Source organism: Cnephaeus nilssonii (assembly GCF_951640355.1).
Source record: "Cnephaeus nilssonii genome assembly, chromosome: 4".
Lineage (NCBI taxonomy): Eukaryota > Metazoa > Chordata > Mammalia > Chiroptera > Vespertilionidae > Cnephaeus > Cnephaeus nilssonii.
In genome coordinates, this window is record NC_137075.1 from 82045891 (window position 1) to 82064237 (window position 18347).

The 18347-nt window shown below is 50.6% G+C and overlaps 2 protein-coding genes across 4 annotated transcripts in view; one reads left to right on the forward strand and one right to left on the reverse strand.

Annotated features, from left to right (window-relative positions):
* PLEKHH1 (pleckstrin homology, MyTH4 and FERM domain containing H1) overlaps positions 1-12364 on the forward strand; it is a 47170-nt gene extending 34806 nt beyond the window's left edge. For all 3 annotated transcript variants that reach the window (XM_079768386.1, XM_079768388.1, XM_079768387.1), the window contains exons 16-29: positions 161-343; positions 715-823; positions 1488-1600; positions 2182-2358; positions 2701-2798; positions 3230-3407; positions 3927-4082; positions 5097-5197; positions 5887-6028; positions 8167-8309; positions 8434-8563; positions 9509-9595; positions 9906-10052; positions 10992-12364. In XM_079768386.1, the coding sequence (XP_079624512.1) occupies positions 161-343; positions 715-823; positions 1488-1600; positions 2182-2358; positions 2701-2798; positions 3230-3407; positions 3927-4082; positions 5097-5197; positions 5887-6028; positions 8167-8309; positions 8434-8563; positions 9509-9595; positions 9906-10052; positions 10992-11153 (1926 nt within the window). In that variant the 3' untranslated portion in view covers positions 11154-12364. The remainder of the gene's footprint in view (positions 1-160; positions 344-714; positions 824-1487; positions 1601-2181; positions 2359-2700; positions 2799-3229; positions 3408-3926; positions 4083-5096; positions 5198-5886; positions 6029-8166; positions 8310-8433; positions 8564-9508; positions 9596-9905; positions 10053-10991) is intronic.
* Positions 12365-12515: 151 nt separating this feature from the next.
* Positions 12516-18347, reverse strand: part of PIGH (phosphatidylinositol glycan anchor biosynthesis class H) — a 6619-nt gene continuing 787 nt past the window's right edge. The window contains exons 2-4 of the mRNA XM_079768389.1: positions 16642-16851; positions 15927-16010; positions 12516-14167 (exon numbers count right to left, since the gene is read on the reverse strand). Of these exons, the coding sequence (XP_079624515.1) occupies positions 14075-14167; positions 15927-16010; positions 16642-16851 (387 nt within the window). The 3' untranslated portion in view covers positions 12516-14074. The remainder of the gene's footprint in view (positions 14168-15926; positions 16011-16641; positions 16852-18347) is intronic.

Below are 18347 nucleotides of genomic sequence, written 5' to 3' on the forward strand. Positions count from 1 at the left end.
CCCCCCCCCCCCGCCCCAAGCAGGCAGTCGGCGAGCTCTCGTCTCCCTTCCCCCTGTATCTGTCCTCACCCACGATTCCCAGCCCTGCAGGGCCAAAGGTTCCGAGAGAGGAGTCCCCTGTCCCCGGGCTCTCCCATTCACGGAAGCCTCATGTCCGCAGCGACCCCTGGGCCACCTGCCTGTGCAGGACGCACGCATAGAGGAAGTCGACCGATCCTGTGACTCAGATGAGGACTACGAGGCCGGAGGAACCGGGCGGCTGCTCTCCTCCCACTGCACCCTGGGGATCCACCCCCCGGAGCACAGCCCCACCTACCTCCTCATTGGCACCAAGCACGAGAAGGCAAGGGAGGGCCGGGCCCCCACGGCCACGCGTGGACCTGTGCTTCTCGTCTCCCCTTCTCTCTTTCCCCGCATCTTCCCCACATTCACGTTTATTTCCCTCCCGGACATCTTGGCAACCAGCGCCCCGGGTGGGGAATATTCCTTACGTTGACTTGTTCCCAGTGACCACCTCTTCCCTGAGGTAGAACCACAAGCTTAGAAACCTGGGTTCGATCCCAGGTCTTTCCTCTCCGACACTGGTGGCCCGGACTTCTGCTCACCAGGCCCAGCTGAGCCCCACCTGGGCTTGGCCCCTTCAAGGAAGCCCCTGGGAGCTCTTGCCCCATCTCCCCACCCAGCCCCAGCAGACAGCTCTCCGTCCTCTTCCAGGACACGTGGCTCTATCACCTCACCGTGGCCGCAGGGGGCAGCAGCGCCAAGGTGGGAACCGCCTACGAGCAGATCATTGGCAAACTGATGGATGATGAGGGAGACCCAGGTAAGGCAAGCACGGCCCTCTCGGCCTGGGTTGTAGGGCAGTGGCTGGGTAATTGTTGGTCAGGAACCCAAAGAAAGCACTGCTGGACCCTGACGCTGTTTTAAAACCGTCAGAGCCGCAGAAGGGCATCCCCATCCCAAGCTCCAGAGCCCCTGTCTCCGATGAAGGGACTGAGGCGACCCCTCAGACTGCCCAGTGGTCTGGGCCAATGTTTTACTTTGTCACCTGCAGCTTCGCTGGCGGGGAGAGGCCTGATGAAGGAGGTAGCTGGTGAATCGATAGTGAGGGTTGTAATAAGCGAAGCCTAAGCCTGGGTCCCTGGTTCTGAGGAGCCGGAGGCACTGACAGCACACACCACACCCCCTCCACTGCAGCCACAGCTCGTTTATTCCAGGCTGATACACACCCCTCCATCCAGGCTGACCCTGCACACACATGCTTGCACTCAGATGCCCACGCCTCGCACACTCGCCCTGTGGCAGCCCCAGGAGCAGAGCAGTAGCCGCCTTCCTGTGAGCTGTGATTGTGAGCCCCACACTCTAGATATAAACCCAGCACCACCGTGGGCCCCAGACATTAAACCCTTGTCTTCCCCGCAGATGAAAGGGGTGGTTGGGAGGAGAGTTCCCGCCCAGGGCTAACTGCTGCTGCTCTCTGCTGGCAGACTCCCCCCTCTGGAGGCACCCCATGCTGTGCTACAGCAAAGACGGGCTGTACACGTCCCTCACCACCCTGCCCTCCGAGGCCCTGCAGACTGAGGCCATCAAGCTCTTCAAGGTAAAGTGGGAGCGGAGCCCTGGCCCACCCACGGGCGGGGGCGCCCTTGCCATGTGCCCAGGCTCTGCCCCACACACTTCTGCCCCCCATGGTGATCCTCGGGTGAGGAGAACATGCAGTTAGGGATTGGCCCACAGAAGGATCTCAGAGGAGGTGGGGGAGTCCCACAGGGTCCCCACCACGTCCTGTAGGCCAGGGGGGCGGAAGCTCTGGGCCTTCATTCCCAGCCTGGGGGAGCGCCTGTGAAACTGGCCCTTGAGCTCCCGCCCCCTGTGATGGACAGGAAAAGGCAGGCCTATGTTGTTTCTGAACCTGAGGGATTCTGGCCTCTTTTAGAATGTTCTTTGTGCCTGTCTTGAATATTCTCTTTTCAGAAAATGAGTCTGTCTTGCTTATGTAATAGAAACATTTAACGAAGGAAAGATTCCAGCCCAAGGTAGCCTTCCCCGCAAGCACAGTGCTCCCAGGCAGTGCTCCCTCTTAGAAACATTCTCCCTGTGAACAAGCCCCCGAGTCCTGGGGCGGCCCCGTCTGTCCATTGCCTCAGCACCTGCCAGTGCCCGCTGTCCTGTCCCTGCCAGTGCTGCCAGCTCTTCATCAACGTGCCCGTGGAAGCCGCCTCGGTGGACTACCACGTGTCCCTGGTCCAGAGGGCCCTGCAGGTGTGCCTGGTTCACCCTGAGCTGCAGAGCGAGATCTACTGCCAACTCATGAAGCAGACCAGCTGCCGCCCGCCTCAGAAGTACTCCCTCATGCAGGTAGGGGCTCCCGGGTGAGGAGCGGACAGGAGCCATTGGCCAGGGCTGCCCAGGAGGCGGGAAGCGGGAGGAGGTGGCTGCGCGGGTATCCTGAGCCTGGTGGCCAGTGGGCCGTGCTCAGAGCCGCCTCGGCACAGCTGCCCTCCCTGTGCCCCTTTGGGTGAGGTCTGTGTGCAGTCAGCTTGTGCGACTGCTGCTCTGGTCAAAGCCTGACCCCGTTGGCTTTGGTGCCCGGAGAAGGTGGGGGCTCCGGTTTGGAGAGCGCGCCGAAGGCTCTGTAGCTCAGGGCCCTGAGGCGGGGCATGCGGGCCCAGCACTCACCCCACTGCCTGTGCCCTGCAGTGCTGGCAGCTCCTGGCCCTGTGCGCCCCACTCTTCCTGCCTCAGCACCACTTCCTCTGGTACATCCAGCAGCAGCTCCAGCGCCACGCAGACCCCCGGTGAGTGAGCGCCGTTTCCCCCCGCTGCTCCTTCGCTCCCGCTGTGGCATGATTCAGTGTCACGGGGAAACGGGTCGGATCCCCCCACCCTCTGAGACTTGCTCGGTGGCCGTGGGGACTTCACCGATGGCTGTAAACACAAACACGCACGTGGAGGTCTGGGCAGGCCTGGGCTTCTGCACACCTGTTCACGTGCGCATGGATGTTTTGTGGGGGCTGTTGCCTCCGGATTATTCCCAAAGTGCCATTCTCTGTTGCCATGTTCATACGGGCCCTGAATGACTAATTAATAGCCCAGGCCCGTCTTCAGGGCTTGGCTCACAGCCTGCCCCAGCGGCTGACGTGGTTCTGGCCGGGTCTGGGCTGGGAACCAAGGTGGCAGGGAGGTGTGGATTCCGTGGTATTCCCTTCTTCCTCACCTGTCCTTTTAGAAATGAAACTGGCCAGTATGCCACCTACTGCCAGCGGGCCGTGGAGCGGACCCTGCAGACTGGGGAGCGGGAAGCCAGGCCATCGCGCATGGAAGTGGTGTCCATCCTGCTGCGGAACCCCTTCCACCACTCCTTGCCCTTCAGCATCCCCGTGCACTTCGCCAACGGGACCTACCAGGTGAGGCGGGCGTGTGCCCTGTCCTGCGTCTCTTCCAGAGGGGAGTACCTTAGGGCCAGGCGGGTGCTAAGCCTCCTTAGGATTGGCAGGTTCTTGATAAGCAAACCAGCAAAAGAATGGGCCTGGGACTTCGGGGTGGGAGTGGGGGTTAGTGCCCGCGTGGCAGGAGGAGCTTGAATCGCAAAAGCGCTCCACTGTTGGATGTCCTGGAAGTACATCTTTGAACCCATTGTGTGAACAGGAAACTGAGACACTGACCAGGAAGATGGCATGAAAGGGCCTCCCAAAAAGTGACAGTCAAGGGCACACAGAGCTTTTGTCGGGTTCATCTCCAGTGGGCGGGCTCATCCCCTGGGCACGCACCCTCTGCGTGTGAATCCAGAACGGACGTCTCCTTGGCCCTTGCATCCGCCCTTGCTCCTTTTAGGCAAGCCTCCCCACCTCTGGACGCAGACCCTCCGTGAGCCCTGGCGGGCGTCCCTCAGCGAGCCCCCCTGGGGCTGACACTCTCCCCTGCAGGTGGTGGGCTTCGACGGCTCCTCCACAGTGGATGAGTTCCTCCAGCGGCTGAACCAGGAGACAGGCATGAGGAAACCGTCCCACTCGGGATTTGCCCTCTTCACAGACGATCCGTCCGGCCGGGCCCTGGAGCACTGCCTGCAGGGGAGCGTCAAGGTGACGGCCTCCCCGCGGAGCCCTGAGCCCCGCTGACCCACCGCCTGGCTTCGGGGTTTTGGTGGGGAAAAGCCTGTCCTGCTAGCTCTCTGGCTGTGTCCCCCCTTCTATGCCATCCTTAAACGTACCCAGGTGGGCAGAGAAAAGATGTTTGTGCTGTTGTGTCTGGAGAGAAGAGCTCTGTATCCCTCTCTCCCTGGGGTGGCTGTGCGGCATCCAGGGGAAGCTGCTGCTCAGCTGGTGTGGGAGGGACAGGAGGCACTTCTCAGCAGCAGCCCGACCGAGCCTGCCAGGTACACGCACACGCGCGCACACGCACACGCACACAGGGACACGGGTGGGCACCTGCATGCCCAGTGTCCCTGGATGTTGTGTCTGCCAGGGCCTCTGCTGTGCCTACAGGTTCAGCCACATTTTTAGGAAGTAGGTCCTTATGGTACTTGGGTATTGAAGGCTCTTGAATGGGACTGAGGACTATCTTGTATTGTGGTCTGAGATTAGAGCCGTGGCGCGTGTTAAGTGTTTGAGGGAATGTGCTGTAGCACTTGATGAGCGTGAGGGTTTGGGTCCGTCTGCTTTCTTTACGGCAGCAGGACAAAGGCCTGTAGTTGTACCATTGCCGGAAACACTGTGCTACATGCCTTCCCTGTAAATGTCGGGGCGTCTGCAAGGCTTGGCTACACAGCAGGCCTCTGGGCATATTTGCTGAAGCGGAGAGTGGGGTGGGATGGAAAGGGAGCTGGTGATGTGAGGCCATGGTGTTTGACTGGGGCCTGCCTTGCCTCGGGGTGGGTGGGGCTCAGATGGTAAGGCCAATAGGGGAAGCTGTGCTTTGCTGCTCACGCCAAGTCTGTGAGGAAGCGCAGGCACCTGGGGTCCTGGCCCCGTAGGTCATCCTCTCCATGGAGGACAGTCACTCCACTCTGCCCTGCTGCTCTGCCCGAGTCCAGCCCTGCCTGGACCTCATGCCCCTCATCAGGTGCTTTTCTGACTTTTGTCTTTTGCCTCTTCAAGATCTGCGATGCCATTTCCAAGTGGGAACAAGCCCTGAAGGAGCTGCACTCCAGGAAGTCTGAGGGTGGCACGCGTGTCGTGAGGCTGATGTACAAGAGCAGGTCCTGAGCATGCCCAAGGGTGGGGCCAGGCGTGAGGGCTGTGCCTGGGGTGCACAGGCAGGAGGCCCACAGATGCAGCACCACATGGTGCTCATTAGCGGGGGAGCCAGGCCGACTGGGCAGCTCAGCTCTCGGTCCCTATACTGCATGTACACACACATGCATGCATACACACACACAAACATGCCAAGAAAACAGACCAACCTCATGAGATGGCTGCATGTGTTACCTTAGGAGAGTGAGCTTTTGTATGAGCACTAAATTTAAGACTAGAAATAAATCGCTCCTATACCAATTCCAGGGAATACAGAAGTAGGCATCCTGACTTTTTACCAATTTGAGTAAGAAAATTCCATCCCAGCTGTCTCCAGGCAAATAGTTTCCATTAGTCTCTTGGCTTCTTAACTCATCCAGTTCCCTAATAAGTTGTGATTCCTGGTACCAGATCCTTTCACCAAATCCCATAAGTCTAACGGTGTATCCAGAATTAACCACATGCTACAGTTGCCATGAGAACTATGGGCTCTGTGTCATGCTTGCTTAAATATTTTGGAGGCAATAGAAAATAGGCTTACAAATGGCATAAAAAGAGTCATTTCTTTCTTTGGGAGTCAAGATAAACAGATGCCAAGATGACCTCGTCCTTTGGGGATCCCAGCTGACCTGGCTTTTCGCCCTCTTCCCTGTAGGCTGTACTTTCGGGGTCAAGTCAAAGGGGAGACGGAGCGTGAGCGTCTGCTGCTTGCCTTCCAGACCAGCGGCGAGATCGTGGCAGGGAGGTTTCCTGTCAACAAGGAGCTGGCTCTGGAGATGGCTGCCCTCATGGCCCAGGTACGGGTCTGTTTGGGAATCAGGAGGGTCAGGCACCACCTTTGGACTCGCAGGCGGAATGTGCCACACAGCCTGGAGCAGGAGATTCTGCAGATGGGCGGTGCCAGAGGAGAGGATGGCCTTGACCCTGGCTCCTTACCCAGCAGAGCTCCTCATGGCTGCGTGCAGAACTCTGGGCGGGAATCCAGAGGCCTGGGTTTGAGTCCTGGCCACTTCAAGCTCTGAGGTCTTGGCCACGTTACTTTACTTGTCTGTGCTTTAGTTTCCATTTCTGTGGACTGAAAACAAAGACACCTCCATACCTACCCCCACAGGGTTGTTGTACTAAGTATGTTCTTAATGCATATCACATAATGTATGCGATAACATTTGTACTTAAAGCTGTCAAGCATTTTAACTAGAATTGGGAAAGGAACACACATTCAGAATTTGACTCTTCTCCCTGTTACCTTTAGGAGGCCATCTTGCCAAAGGTATCTGGGATACTGTATGGTTCCCATAGATCTACTGCTGAAAAAGAAGAGGAAATAATAATAGTTGATCTTTAGCCCTACCCTGTCTGGCTCAGTTGGTTGGGCATCATCCCATGTACCAAAAGGTTGTTGGTTCAATTCCCTGACAGGCCACATACTTGGGTTGCAGGCTCCATCCCTGGAAGGTGCATGCAGGAGGCAGCCAATCGATGTTTCCCTCTCACATCAATGTGTCTCTTTCTCTTTCTCTCTCTTTCTCTTCCTTTTTCCCTTCCTCTCCTTCTCTCCCTCTCTCTCTAATAACTGATCTTTAACCCTTTGCACTCGCTTGCTTTTTTCTCGATTCCTTTATTCTACTTGGGATTTAATTTTTTTAAATCCCCGGATTTTACAAAGTGCGGCAGTAGAATAAAAAACTGGAGTTTCTTTTCATACAAACTTATTTATTTGGATTTTTTTATATTTCAAATTATTGATACATTCAAAGAGTAAATTTAATCTCGACATCCGAGTGCAAAAGGTTAATATAATAAACATGTATTAAATACTCTATAGAGAACCCTGTGCTAAATATTTTATACTAGAGGCCCGGTGCACAAGATTCATGCACTGGGGGGGGGGGGGTACCTTAGCCCAGCCTGCACCCTCTTGCAGTCCAGGAGCCCTCAGAGGATGTCCGACTGACGGCTTAGGCCCACTTGTACTCAGGCCCGATGCACAAGATTTGTGCACTTGGGCGGGGGGCCCTCAGCCCAGCCTGTGCCCTCTCGCATTCTGAGAGCCCTCAGGGGATGTCTGACTGACGGCTTAGGTGGGGAGCGGATCTAAGCCGGCAGTGGGACATCCTTAGTGCTGCCGTGGAGGTGGGCTTCTGGCTGAGCGGCGCACCTCCTGTGGGAGTGCACTGACCACCAGGGGGCAGCTCCTGTATTGAGCGTCTGTCCCCTGATGGTCAGTGTGTGTCATAGCGACCGGTCATTCTGCCATTTGGTTGATTTACATATTAGCCTTTTATTATATAGGAGCCCATTTAGTTCTCATCCCCACATAATAGGTGAGGATATTGAAGCTCAGAGAGTTTAAGTAACTTGACCAGTATTACAGAGCTGGTAAGTGGCAGAGTTGGGATTTGAGCCAGGTGTCTGACTCCAAAGGCCACATTTGGAGCTCTGCTAAAGTAAGTCAGTCCTCACTTAGCATCGTCAGCTGGTTCTACAGCTTTAAGCGAAACATCTCATCAACATTATAATGAAGTGACATTGAACAAAACTGTTCTTCGAGGACCTGCTGTACTCTAGGATCTGTAGCATCTTCAATCCTATGTCCCATACTTTTGGATTGGAAGCCAGAATTTCTACATTGTTTTCCCTGTCTGCCCCTAATTAACTGTGTCTTTGGATAAGGCACTTAACCTCAGCTGGAAAATGAAAGTTGGACTAGATAATCTCTAATATTCCAGGACCCTAAGGTTGTTTGTTTATCTCTGGTGTCTGTGAAACGAGATAAAGGGCCAGTTCACAAGAAGTGTTTTTTCACATCCATTCACACCTCCCCGGTAAAGTTATGAAAAAAAGGGTGTACTACACCTTTCTCAACAGCCTACCCCCATCCCACCGCCACCATGTCCAGATTCTTGACTTGTGCTTCCATGTGTTTCTATCACAGGTAGAGTTTGGGGACTTGGAGAGGCACCTCTCGCCAAGCCCTGGGGGCACACCCCCTTCCAAGGCTCAGCACCACCTACAGCAGGTGCTAGACCGGTTCTACCCAAGGCGCTACAGATATGGGACACCCACTGAACAGCTGAGGTAGGCTGCAGGGCTTACGGGGGTCTTGTGGGAGATGCGGGCTGTGGGCTTGGGGAGGTCTCAGAGCTGCCATGAAAACATGTTGGCACTTCACTGCACCATTTCTCTCCCTCTGTCCATCCAGACATCTAGTAGATCAGCTGACCACAAAGTGGGCAGCACTGCAAGGCTGCTCCCCTCCTGAGTGCATCCGCATCTACCTGACCGTGGCCCGGAAATGGCCCTTCTTTGGTGCTAAGCTCTTTTCTGCTCAGGTGAGTGCACGTGGTTTCCAGTGGAAGGAGTGGTGACCACCCCCTCAGGAATGCGCCAAGTATCTTCTGGAGCAACTGTCCCTATCTGGTCATGTTTGAGTCTGGTCTGCAGTGCCTGCCTGCAAACTAGCAACCACCAGGGGTCGCTATCTCTCCACCCATTTCTGACCTACTCCCAATTCTATGGTCCAGAGCAGTTGTGAGTCATTGCTTTGGGGCCAGGATTCTTTCTGGGTGTCCCTCATCTTCCCTTTACTGACTTCTTTCTCAATGCTACCCCTGGGGGGAGGAGATAGGATCAACTAGTTATAAGGACATATAACACAGGGTCCCATTCGGTCTGGGAAGGTGGGGAAAGCTTCTGAAAAAGGTGGCATGCCTACCTCCCCAGCCTTTTGGGGATTGCCCTATTGCAGCGCTGGCAGCGCAAATAGTCGTTCCAGGAACTGTCCACTAAAGAGCCACTTTTCTTACTGGTAGGGTCTATCGCCCATAAGATTGCATTCTTGCTTTCCTGTTTCGTTTACAGTCCCTGTGAGATTGATTGAAGTAAGATGCACTCCAGCTGGGAAAGGCTGTGGGTGGAGTGCCGTCAGTGTCTGAGAGCTGGGAGAAAGCAGTCTGTTCCCCACGCCCATGACAGAGCAGCCAGGGATGCTCTCTTCTACGCACAGAGCTTCCCAGTCGGTGGGCTGTGGCGGGATAGGCTGTGATCTCCTCCCACTCGGGATTGTTAGTAGGTAGCCAGGGCCCCAAGGCCAGATGCCTCCTGTTCGCTCCAGCATGCTGTCCAAATGCCATCTTTTAAGTTTTCCAAGATAAGGAAAAGGTTGGAAATCACTGCACTGCCTAGCAGATCCCTGTGTGCCTTCCTCCTCACAAAGGTCTCATGGTTCAGAATCCATCGCTGTGGATGTGTCTGATGGGGTTTTCCTGTTTCCCCAGCCTGTACCTCTGTCTTCCAAGGAGAACCCTCTGGTGTGGATTGCTGTGAATGAGGATGGTGTCAGCATCCTGGACCACAACACGATGGTAAGGAAGGAGGAGGGCTGGCTCCCCGATCCCCTCCTTCTCCTAAATAGTCTTTTCTTCTCTCTCGACTCAAAAGCCTGAGTGAAGTGACCATGCCCCTCTCTCCTTACCCCCTGCCCAAGCACCAAGCACTGCTGTTCTCTAGTCTAGACACAGTGTGTAGACATTGGAGATGCGTCTCTCCAGATTATGACCACTGAGGAGTTCTTTCCTGGTTAAGCTCCCTGTGCCCCGAAGAGACAGGATACTGGTTCCTAGCTCGGGAGGCAGGTGGAAAGTTTCCCCGGGACTAACTAGCTCTTTCCCACAGCAAGTACGTGTTACCTACCCCTACTCTTCAGTGACGACCTTTGGTGGCTGCCGGGACGACTTCATGCTTGTGATTAGATCCATTCCAGACCAGAGCTCTGGAAAAGGCCACATTGAAAAGCTGACCTTCCGGATGGCCGCTCCTAAGGTGCGTCTGAGAGCTACTGAAACATTTTGCTCTGAGCTGTAATGTAGGAAGAGGTGGACTTGGAGCTGAGAAAGGAAGCTGGGGTTGTGACCGTATCCTAGAAGAGCCCTGCCCCAAAGGAAACTCGGCCTTGTCTGTAATCATGGCTCCAAAGGGTTCAGGTGGAGTTGCTCGGAAGTCACCGCTGGGCAGGCAGGGAGGGCTGGCTAGGGAGGGCACTCACGCTGGCCCAGCTGCTCCTGTGCCCTTCACATGACCTTCCCTGCTCTCAGGCCTCCGCACCGTGCAGGCTGGAGTTGGGTGCTCACTCACTGTTCTCCTTGCAGCAGGACCAGGGCAGCTGCCCCCTCAAGATGTTCTCACCTCGTCCGTCCTGGGCTCTGCTGTCCCAACACTAGTCGCAAAGTGGGACAGTCTGCACATGCTCCCCTGTCCTCCGGGCCTTGAATTCCGCCCAGAGACCTCCTTTGCCTTAAGGGCTTTATTCCCACAGGAAATGTTGACTAGCAAAAGTAAGAATTAAAAAGACTCAGAAACCTAAGTCCTCATTTTTAGGTTCCTGACTCCCTCTGAGAGTTCACTGGAAACCCTGTTGCTTTGATCCTGAAGTTGGAGGTTGCCAGGTCTCCGCCTCCTTTTAACACACCCCTGCCGAAGAAGATATGCGGCCCTTTGCTCCAGGGAGCCCCTGCCCCAGCTGGGAGCTAGCCAGAGAGGAAGTGCCCCTGTTCTCGGGGGTATTGTGCATCTCACAGAACCTCCAGACCAACAGGCGCCCATTTCTTTGGGCCTCTGAACCGCAGTAATGACCCCCTTTGGACGATTTCTCCCAGGGGGGTATTTTAAGAGAGGAAGGAACTGAAGCCCAGGAAGACTGTGTGAGAGAGCCCGTGTTCGAGCCAAGGCTAGTTCATGTCCTTTGTTTCTGTTTCTCCTTAGATTGCAGAGGCTACTCTCCTCATGGCCAGCTACATGAGCCACTGCTCCATAACTGTGAACACTCCCACCAAGCCACCTGCTGCCCACCAGCCATGGGAGCTGGCTGGACAACAGCTCTTCGCTTCTCTTCCACGGGCTGCCAAGGGGCCAGCGTTGCTGTGAATATTTCTCCTGGCCCATTCCCCACCACCACCTGGCGCCTCTGGGGTTGGAGATACGAATCCTGGGGCGACACTACTGTGATGGGTCCAACACCCTCCCCAGCCCGCCCTGGTTTGTTCTGTGAAGTGTGTGTTTCAGCGTCCATGAAGCCTCTATTCTCTAGGTGCCTTATGTTTCAGGGCCCAACTTTTAAGAAGCCAGGCCCAGTATAAAAACCACTGTGTTTTTTCCCCACAAGAGTACTGAGCTCTGGATTCTGCCTGCTCCTAGACAGACAGGGAGGTGACTGAGGGTGTCAGTGCCGTAAGTCAGACCTTTCCCCAGTGGCACCCTCGGGGAGGCGAATCTGTTTTATACTCTATACGGTCCTCATGTGGGGATTTATACTTGAAGTTTTCCCAACATCCTCAAATTCTGAGGACCAAAATTTCCCACTCACCCCAACTCTGACAAAAGCCTAGACCTCACTAAAACGAGACTTCCTTTCGCAGATGGGAAGGGGTTGGCAGGGCTGGAGGAAAGGGAGCGGAGGCCTGTCCCTCCTCTACTGCCAGTGAGTAGGCGCTCTGCAGTGCCCCTTCCCTCCGGGCAGCAGCTCCTGTCTTTGTGGGACAGGAGCTCTCCCTGCTGAGATCGAAGCTGCTCTCCCTCACACTGGACTAAGCCCAACTGGGTACAAGCTAAGGCAGGGCAGGTCTAACTTGGCCTCCCCATGTCTCCTTTTAACTACTGGACGGGGCTCCATGAAGGCTGTGCTCACTGCTGTAGGACGAGGTGGCCATCACTGTTCCCTGCTCTTTGAAAGACCAAGCAAATGCACTCTGCTTTTTGCTACTCGGGGAGCCACCAAAATGAGTCAGAAACAGGAGACCCCTTCGGGCTTGTGGGCCTGGATCTGCTCCTCAAGACGTCTGGCGAACTTCTGCTGGGAATTAGTTTGAGGACAGAGGACATGTGATGTCTGTCCCAGAAACTGAATGTTGCTTTCACCTTTGCCTAACGATGCCAGTATCCCCCTATCCCTCTGAGACCTTCTGTTGAGTGCAGAGGAGATGATCATTGTTTCCACCCTCCCCTAACAAAGTAAGACGAAAGAGTTCATTGGTACTCTGATTTTCCAACATCAGAAACGGAGTTTTATTTCATAGCTCTAAGACAGTCTTACCATTTGTCAATAAAGTGCTGAAAACTGTATGGTTTTAGCAGGAGCACCCAAGAACCAAGCATTTTACCCTGACAAAGTGTGTGTGTGTGTGTGTGTGTGTGTGTGTGAGTGAGAATGTGTGTATGTGTGAGTGTGAGTGTGTGTGTGTGTGTGTGTGAGAATGTGTGTATGTGTGTGTGTGTGTGTGTGTGTGTGTGGCATACTGCAGAACCACTCGGCTGGAACTAGTTTATGTGAGCACTTCAGCTGCTGCACGCTTCCCCTCTCATCCTTTACACCAGGGGTGGAGAACCTTTTCTCTGCCAACGGCCACGTGGATATTTATTACATCATCTCGGCCCATACCAAGTTATCAACTTAAAAATTAGCCTGTTGTATTTGGTCAAACATTGCTGTTCCTGCCTTTCGCCCAGCATTTGGGTTTAGTTGGGACATTCCTACCTGGGACACATTAACACATCACACATACCACAGGCTTCTGAAGAACCCCTCCAGGGCTGGTGTAAAAGGCAGAAATGGCAACTCTGGTTTTGTGATACTTGAGTGTCTCTAAGGCCCATGAGGATAATGTTATCTAACTAGGAGTTTTAAAAAAATTAGGATCTGCCCTGGCTTGTGTTGCTCAATGGTTAGAGTGGCAGCCCACACACCAAAGGGTTCAATTCCTGGTCAAGGGCGCATAGCTGGGTTGCAGGTTTGATCCTTGGCCCCAGTCGGGGCATGTGCAAGAGGCAACCAATCAGTGTGTCTCACATTGACGTTCTTCTCTCATTCTCTTTCTCTTCACCCCCCTTTCTCCCTTCCACTCACTCTAAAAATCAATGGAAAAAATATCCTTAGGTGACGATTAACAAACCAAAAAAAAATTAGGATCCCAAAGAAAAAGTAAGGGAGAATGGAGCTGTATTCATACTGAATTTGGGGGTCAAGTTATTTCCCCCACCCTGTCTTCTTCCCAATCCTTCAGGAATCCTCCCTTAGTTTATGAATTTTATACAGAAGAAACTGTCTTACCAACAAAGGCTTCTATACTTTGCATGTTTATCCTTCTTTAACATGTTCTTGGAAACCAAAGTCGAATTTCTGTCTGGACTTTTGTCTCATTCCTCTTAGTAAAAGTTTTTGAGCAACAGAAGAGTATTAATGTGCTTCACACCCTGACTGAAATGCCACATTCATGTTTGTCAGTCAAAAGCAGATGTCTGTGAACCAGGCAATTACTGTGCATGTTTATTAAGAGAGTCACCATATTTAACCCTTACAGACAAAGGAGATAGGGGGACAGAGTCTAGTCTTGTAAGACATTTCTTCCCACTAACCCAGTGCCTGAAGGGCTGGACTATTTTCTTAACTTTTATATATCTGGAAATTGTCTTTCTCAAGAGATCTGACATCAGTTTCCCAATGTCTTGCTCCACAAATTTCAACAAAAAGTAACCTTGAATGTGCTTAGAAAATTCGCAAAGTGCTCTGTCAGCATGACCTCTGACAAACCGTTTCTTAAGGTCTCCTCTCAGTTGGTAATGTACACATACATACCTTACGAGGGGAACACTGAAATACCAGGAACACTTGGCTCAACATCACACAATGAGCTGAGTTCCAGTCACCTGCTCTGTGGCTCTCAGCTCCACTGCATCCATCCTGGTTCCTAGGACCGTGTCCACATGATGTTTGAATACAGTAAAAAACACCAGCCCAATGGCTTAGGAGTCATTTCCCACGGAGACAGTACTGGCCTTCTGAATGCTGGGGCTCATGGGCTTGTGGACGTGGCTTTCCGGTGTGCCAGGATCTCCTGGCAGCTCCTGTACACTTCAATCAAGCAGTCCAGCCGGGGCTTGGCACTCTGAAGGCCAAAGGAAAGAAAGGCATAGTCAAGGTGAACAAGGGAGAGCTTAGGAGTGCTGCATCCATGTGCAACTTCAATCTCTCACCCACACCAAGGGGTCTATAGGCACAGGTGGGAGCTCAGAAGGGCAGAGTTCAGGCCTCACAGCACCTTGCTGAGGAGTCCCTTACTAGGCCCTCAGCCCAGCCTGTGAATTCTGCAAAGCCGGTTCTCAAAAGACAGTGTGTAATCTGTATAAATTTCATGATCTGCATCTAAGAGCAAGAAAGAGGATTAACAAGGAGACCCTCCTGGGGAGTGTCCCAAGCTGTGGAACAGTCCTCAGAGAAAAGAAGGGCAGCTTAACTTAAAAGTATTAACAAATACTGTGTATAATGAAATGTAATACAACTGAATTAAAAGGAAGTCACAGAATGGGAAAAAGATGAGGATGGCATATTTAATAAAAGTTTGCTACCCAAATATATAAATTGTTACAAATACATAATCAGTATCTAGATTCTACTTGACTAAAAGAGAAGGTACAGATAGTTTAAAACAAGAAGAAATTGTAATAGGTAGATACAAGGAAATATGAAAAGTCCCTGTCTTCAAAGAGGTACAAATTTAAAAATTTTAATGCCTTTACCGACATACTAAACTAAAAAAGCTATACCCATTGTTAGCCAAGACTAGAAAAGCACAAATCCCCCCAAAGCAGTCGTCAGAAAACTCATTAGTCAACAGAGCAGCAAACCGCAGCTCGTGAGCTGCAGTTTGCCGACCGCTGCCCCAAAGTATATAAAGTTGTCCAATCTCTGGAGCCAAATCTCAAATACTGTAAAAATCCATGAAGTGCCCTAACCGATTTGGCGCAGTGGATAGAGCGTCGGCCTGCGGACTCAAGGGTCCCAGGTTTGATTCTGGTCAAGGGCATGTACCTTGGTTGCGGGCACATACCCAGTAGGGAGAGTGCAGGAGGCAGCTGATCTATGTTTCTCTCTCATCGATGTTTCTAACTCTCTATCCCTCTTCCTTCCTCTCTGTAAAAAATCAATAAAATATATATTTTTAAAAAGTCCATGAAGCTATTCATAAATGTTAATAAAACAATTTTGAATTATAATGCAAAAGGATTTTAGATTAGCTGCCTTAAATCCTTTGAGAAACAGGGCAGTGAAGCAGTTAACTATATATGTGAATTATACACCTATAAAGGGATTTATTACAATTATGTTTATATAAGTGGTTTTTTATAAGAGAAGAGCAAAACATACCCTGGATGTGATTTCAAAAGTTAGCAATAGAGTGGCTAAATAAACTGATACTTGACATGATAGTATAATTATTTAATAAGTACAGTGGCCTTTTGTAGATGCATGAAAATATGCATGTCAGATTTAAAAAGCAAGATGCAAAACAGTGTATAACAGTATGTGTAGATCAGTAACATCTAAGTAAAATCATATTGGTAGACTGACAGAGCCCAAGGAGATGAATAGTGATTTACAGGCAGAAGTTGCTATCTATTTTTTCCCTAAAATATGTGTAAATTCGTAATATTTCTGAAAGCTTATATTTGCCTCAAAAAGGAGCTCTTGAAAGAACTAAAATCCCAATTCTCACTAAAAATAGCCGTCAGGTATCCTCAAATGTTCCTGACAACAAAAGTTTACATTGCTACTGTACAGAAGTAGCTGTGGATAGGCAGAGGGGTCGGGGGGAAGGGAGAGGATTTCTTTGGAGAAGAAAGTTAAGCCAAGTGTTCTGTGCTCACCTGGAAGACAGGTACTACTTGGGATATCCCATTTGGTTCCATCGGATCGTTCAATAAAATGCAGAGGTAGTAAATCACCTTCTGCTGTAAGAAAATACACCAAATAGAGATCTAAGTGAAACTCATTTTGTTTTCTTTTTCTTCAAGGGATGGCTAAAACTTTTTCATAAATGGTTATCTCTAAGTAGAACACTTGATAGTTTTTGAAGGGAGGGATAAGTACATTCTCATGCAACAATCACCACCAGAGATGATTCTGAAGCTGAGCCAAAAATAAAATTGAAATGCTGACTCCCTATCCATGAGAACCTGCTGTGTCTCTTTAAAAAGGGACACCCTGGTCAGGCAGCTCTATTGGTTAGGGCATCATCCCCATATGCCAAGGTTGTGATTCAATCCCTGGTCAGAGCACATACAAGAATCTACGAATGAAGGCATAAATAAGTGGAAAAACAACAAATATCTCTTTCCCTCCCCCCTTTCTTCTCTAAAAATAAAAATAATACTATAAAAGGACATATCTTTCTTTCAATGTAAGTTACGTTTATGGTTTTAGACATGCCAGCCCAAAAGGAAACACTGCAAGTACTGGAGCAGAGAGTCCTCAATTTTAATTTTTTGACATTAATACTTTAGGTACTAAAACAGTTCAAATCCAGGCACACTCCACGGGCTACGCCTCCAAAGAGGCCTGTGAGACCACTTACATACTTACCATATAAATAGCCTCATTAATGATGACATCCTTCACCTTGCCCATCTCAATGAAGGTGGTGCTTTCTTTGCCAGAGGCATAGGATGAAGTCATCTGGATGCCCAGGGAATCAATAATTAACAGAGTCTCCTGATCAATCTTCACAAAATGGAGGTAACCAAGAAGGCCTATGAGGGTGATGAAGATGGCAGCAGAGAGGATCATGCTGTTCTGAAGAGAGAGCCAGACACCGGCAGTAAGATTACCAGATGGTCTTCTGCATATGCCACTGTTTAATGAGTCAACTCTAGGCAATGCAGGAAAAGCCTTTGTTCTGCTGTGAGTTGAACAGGTAAGAGGAACATGCATGGAGGAAGAAGAAATCACTTTCATTTGTGCTCTGTAGAGCTATGAAAGCATGATGAAATACATCCAGACAACAAACAGATAGATCTGTGGAAGAGAACCTCTATCAGCAAAATATCCACCATCAGAGATTTTTCTTCCAAAATTGCAACTTAAGGACTCAGACCTTTTCTTCGCACTCTCCCTCAGAATAATATGTAGTGCAAAATCACAGACTGAACAATAAAATGCTTAGCACAGTGTAATAGATACAACCCAACCACTCCTCCTTCCTAATAGAACTTCGAGTGAATCATGATTGGTTCCCACTTCTGACTGGTTTAGGAATGGACACGTGACACAACTCTGACCAATGAGATGTGAGGGACGATCTCCTGGAGGGGTTTCTGGAAAACCAAGTCCATCTTAAAAAGAGATCTAAGGAAGATAAGGTCCCTACATCCTGAGGGCTTTTTTTGTTTGTTTTTAATATGTTTTTATTTATTTCAGAAAGAGATAGGAAGAGGGAGAGAGAGATTGAAACATCAATGATGAGAGAGAATCATCAATTGGTTGCCTCATGCACAACCTCTACTGGGGATCAAGCCTAAAAGCAGGCATGTGCCCTGACTGGGAATCCAACTGTGACCTCCTGTTCATAGGTCAATGCTCAACCACTGAGCCACATTGGCAGGTAATCCTGACGTTTTGATATCTGCAACTACTACGGACTCTGTCAGACCATGTGGAAAGCTAGGCTGAGGACAAGTAGAGTACACCAAGATGAAAAAAAGAAAACCAATCTACTGAGCCTTTTATGCCCTCTAAAGCCCTCCTACCTCCTGACATCTTGTTTTGTTAAATAACAGAAAATAACAGATTCTCATTTAGATTTTAGTTGTTTTGGGTTGTGACTAAATGATGTGTTAAGGTTGACTGATGAGCTGATATGACTACCTGATGTGTTAAGGGCTCAAGATGGCATTCATTCCTTTGATTCTAAGACACATTTACAACCTTTTATCATTTCTGATGTTGAAATGTGTTTTTCTATTGATGTGTGTTTCTTTCATGAGGCACTGTTTTCTTTTTTCCAAAAAGCTATTATATAGAAGGATGGCACCAGCAAAAAATCACTGACCTGGAATCAAAAGAAATTCAGTAATTTGTGACTGTCAGTCCTTGAGGGCAGGAAGTGTCTTATTATTCTTTGTGACTGACAAGGTGCACTTCTTGACCTAACTCTAGTCAAGCTCTTCTAAGCCCCTGACCCTGGTGTCCATCATTGTTGGGCCTGCATTGCCCAGTTGTAGCAAGAATCTTGCAAAGTCAGTTTAGAGAGAACTCCCACCTGGCTGGTCTTCAGCAAGAATCCTGTCAAG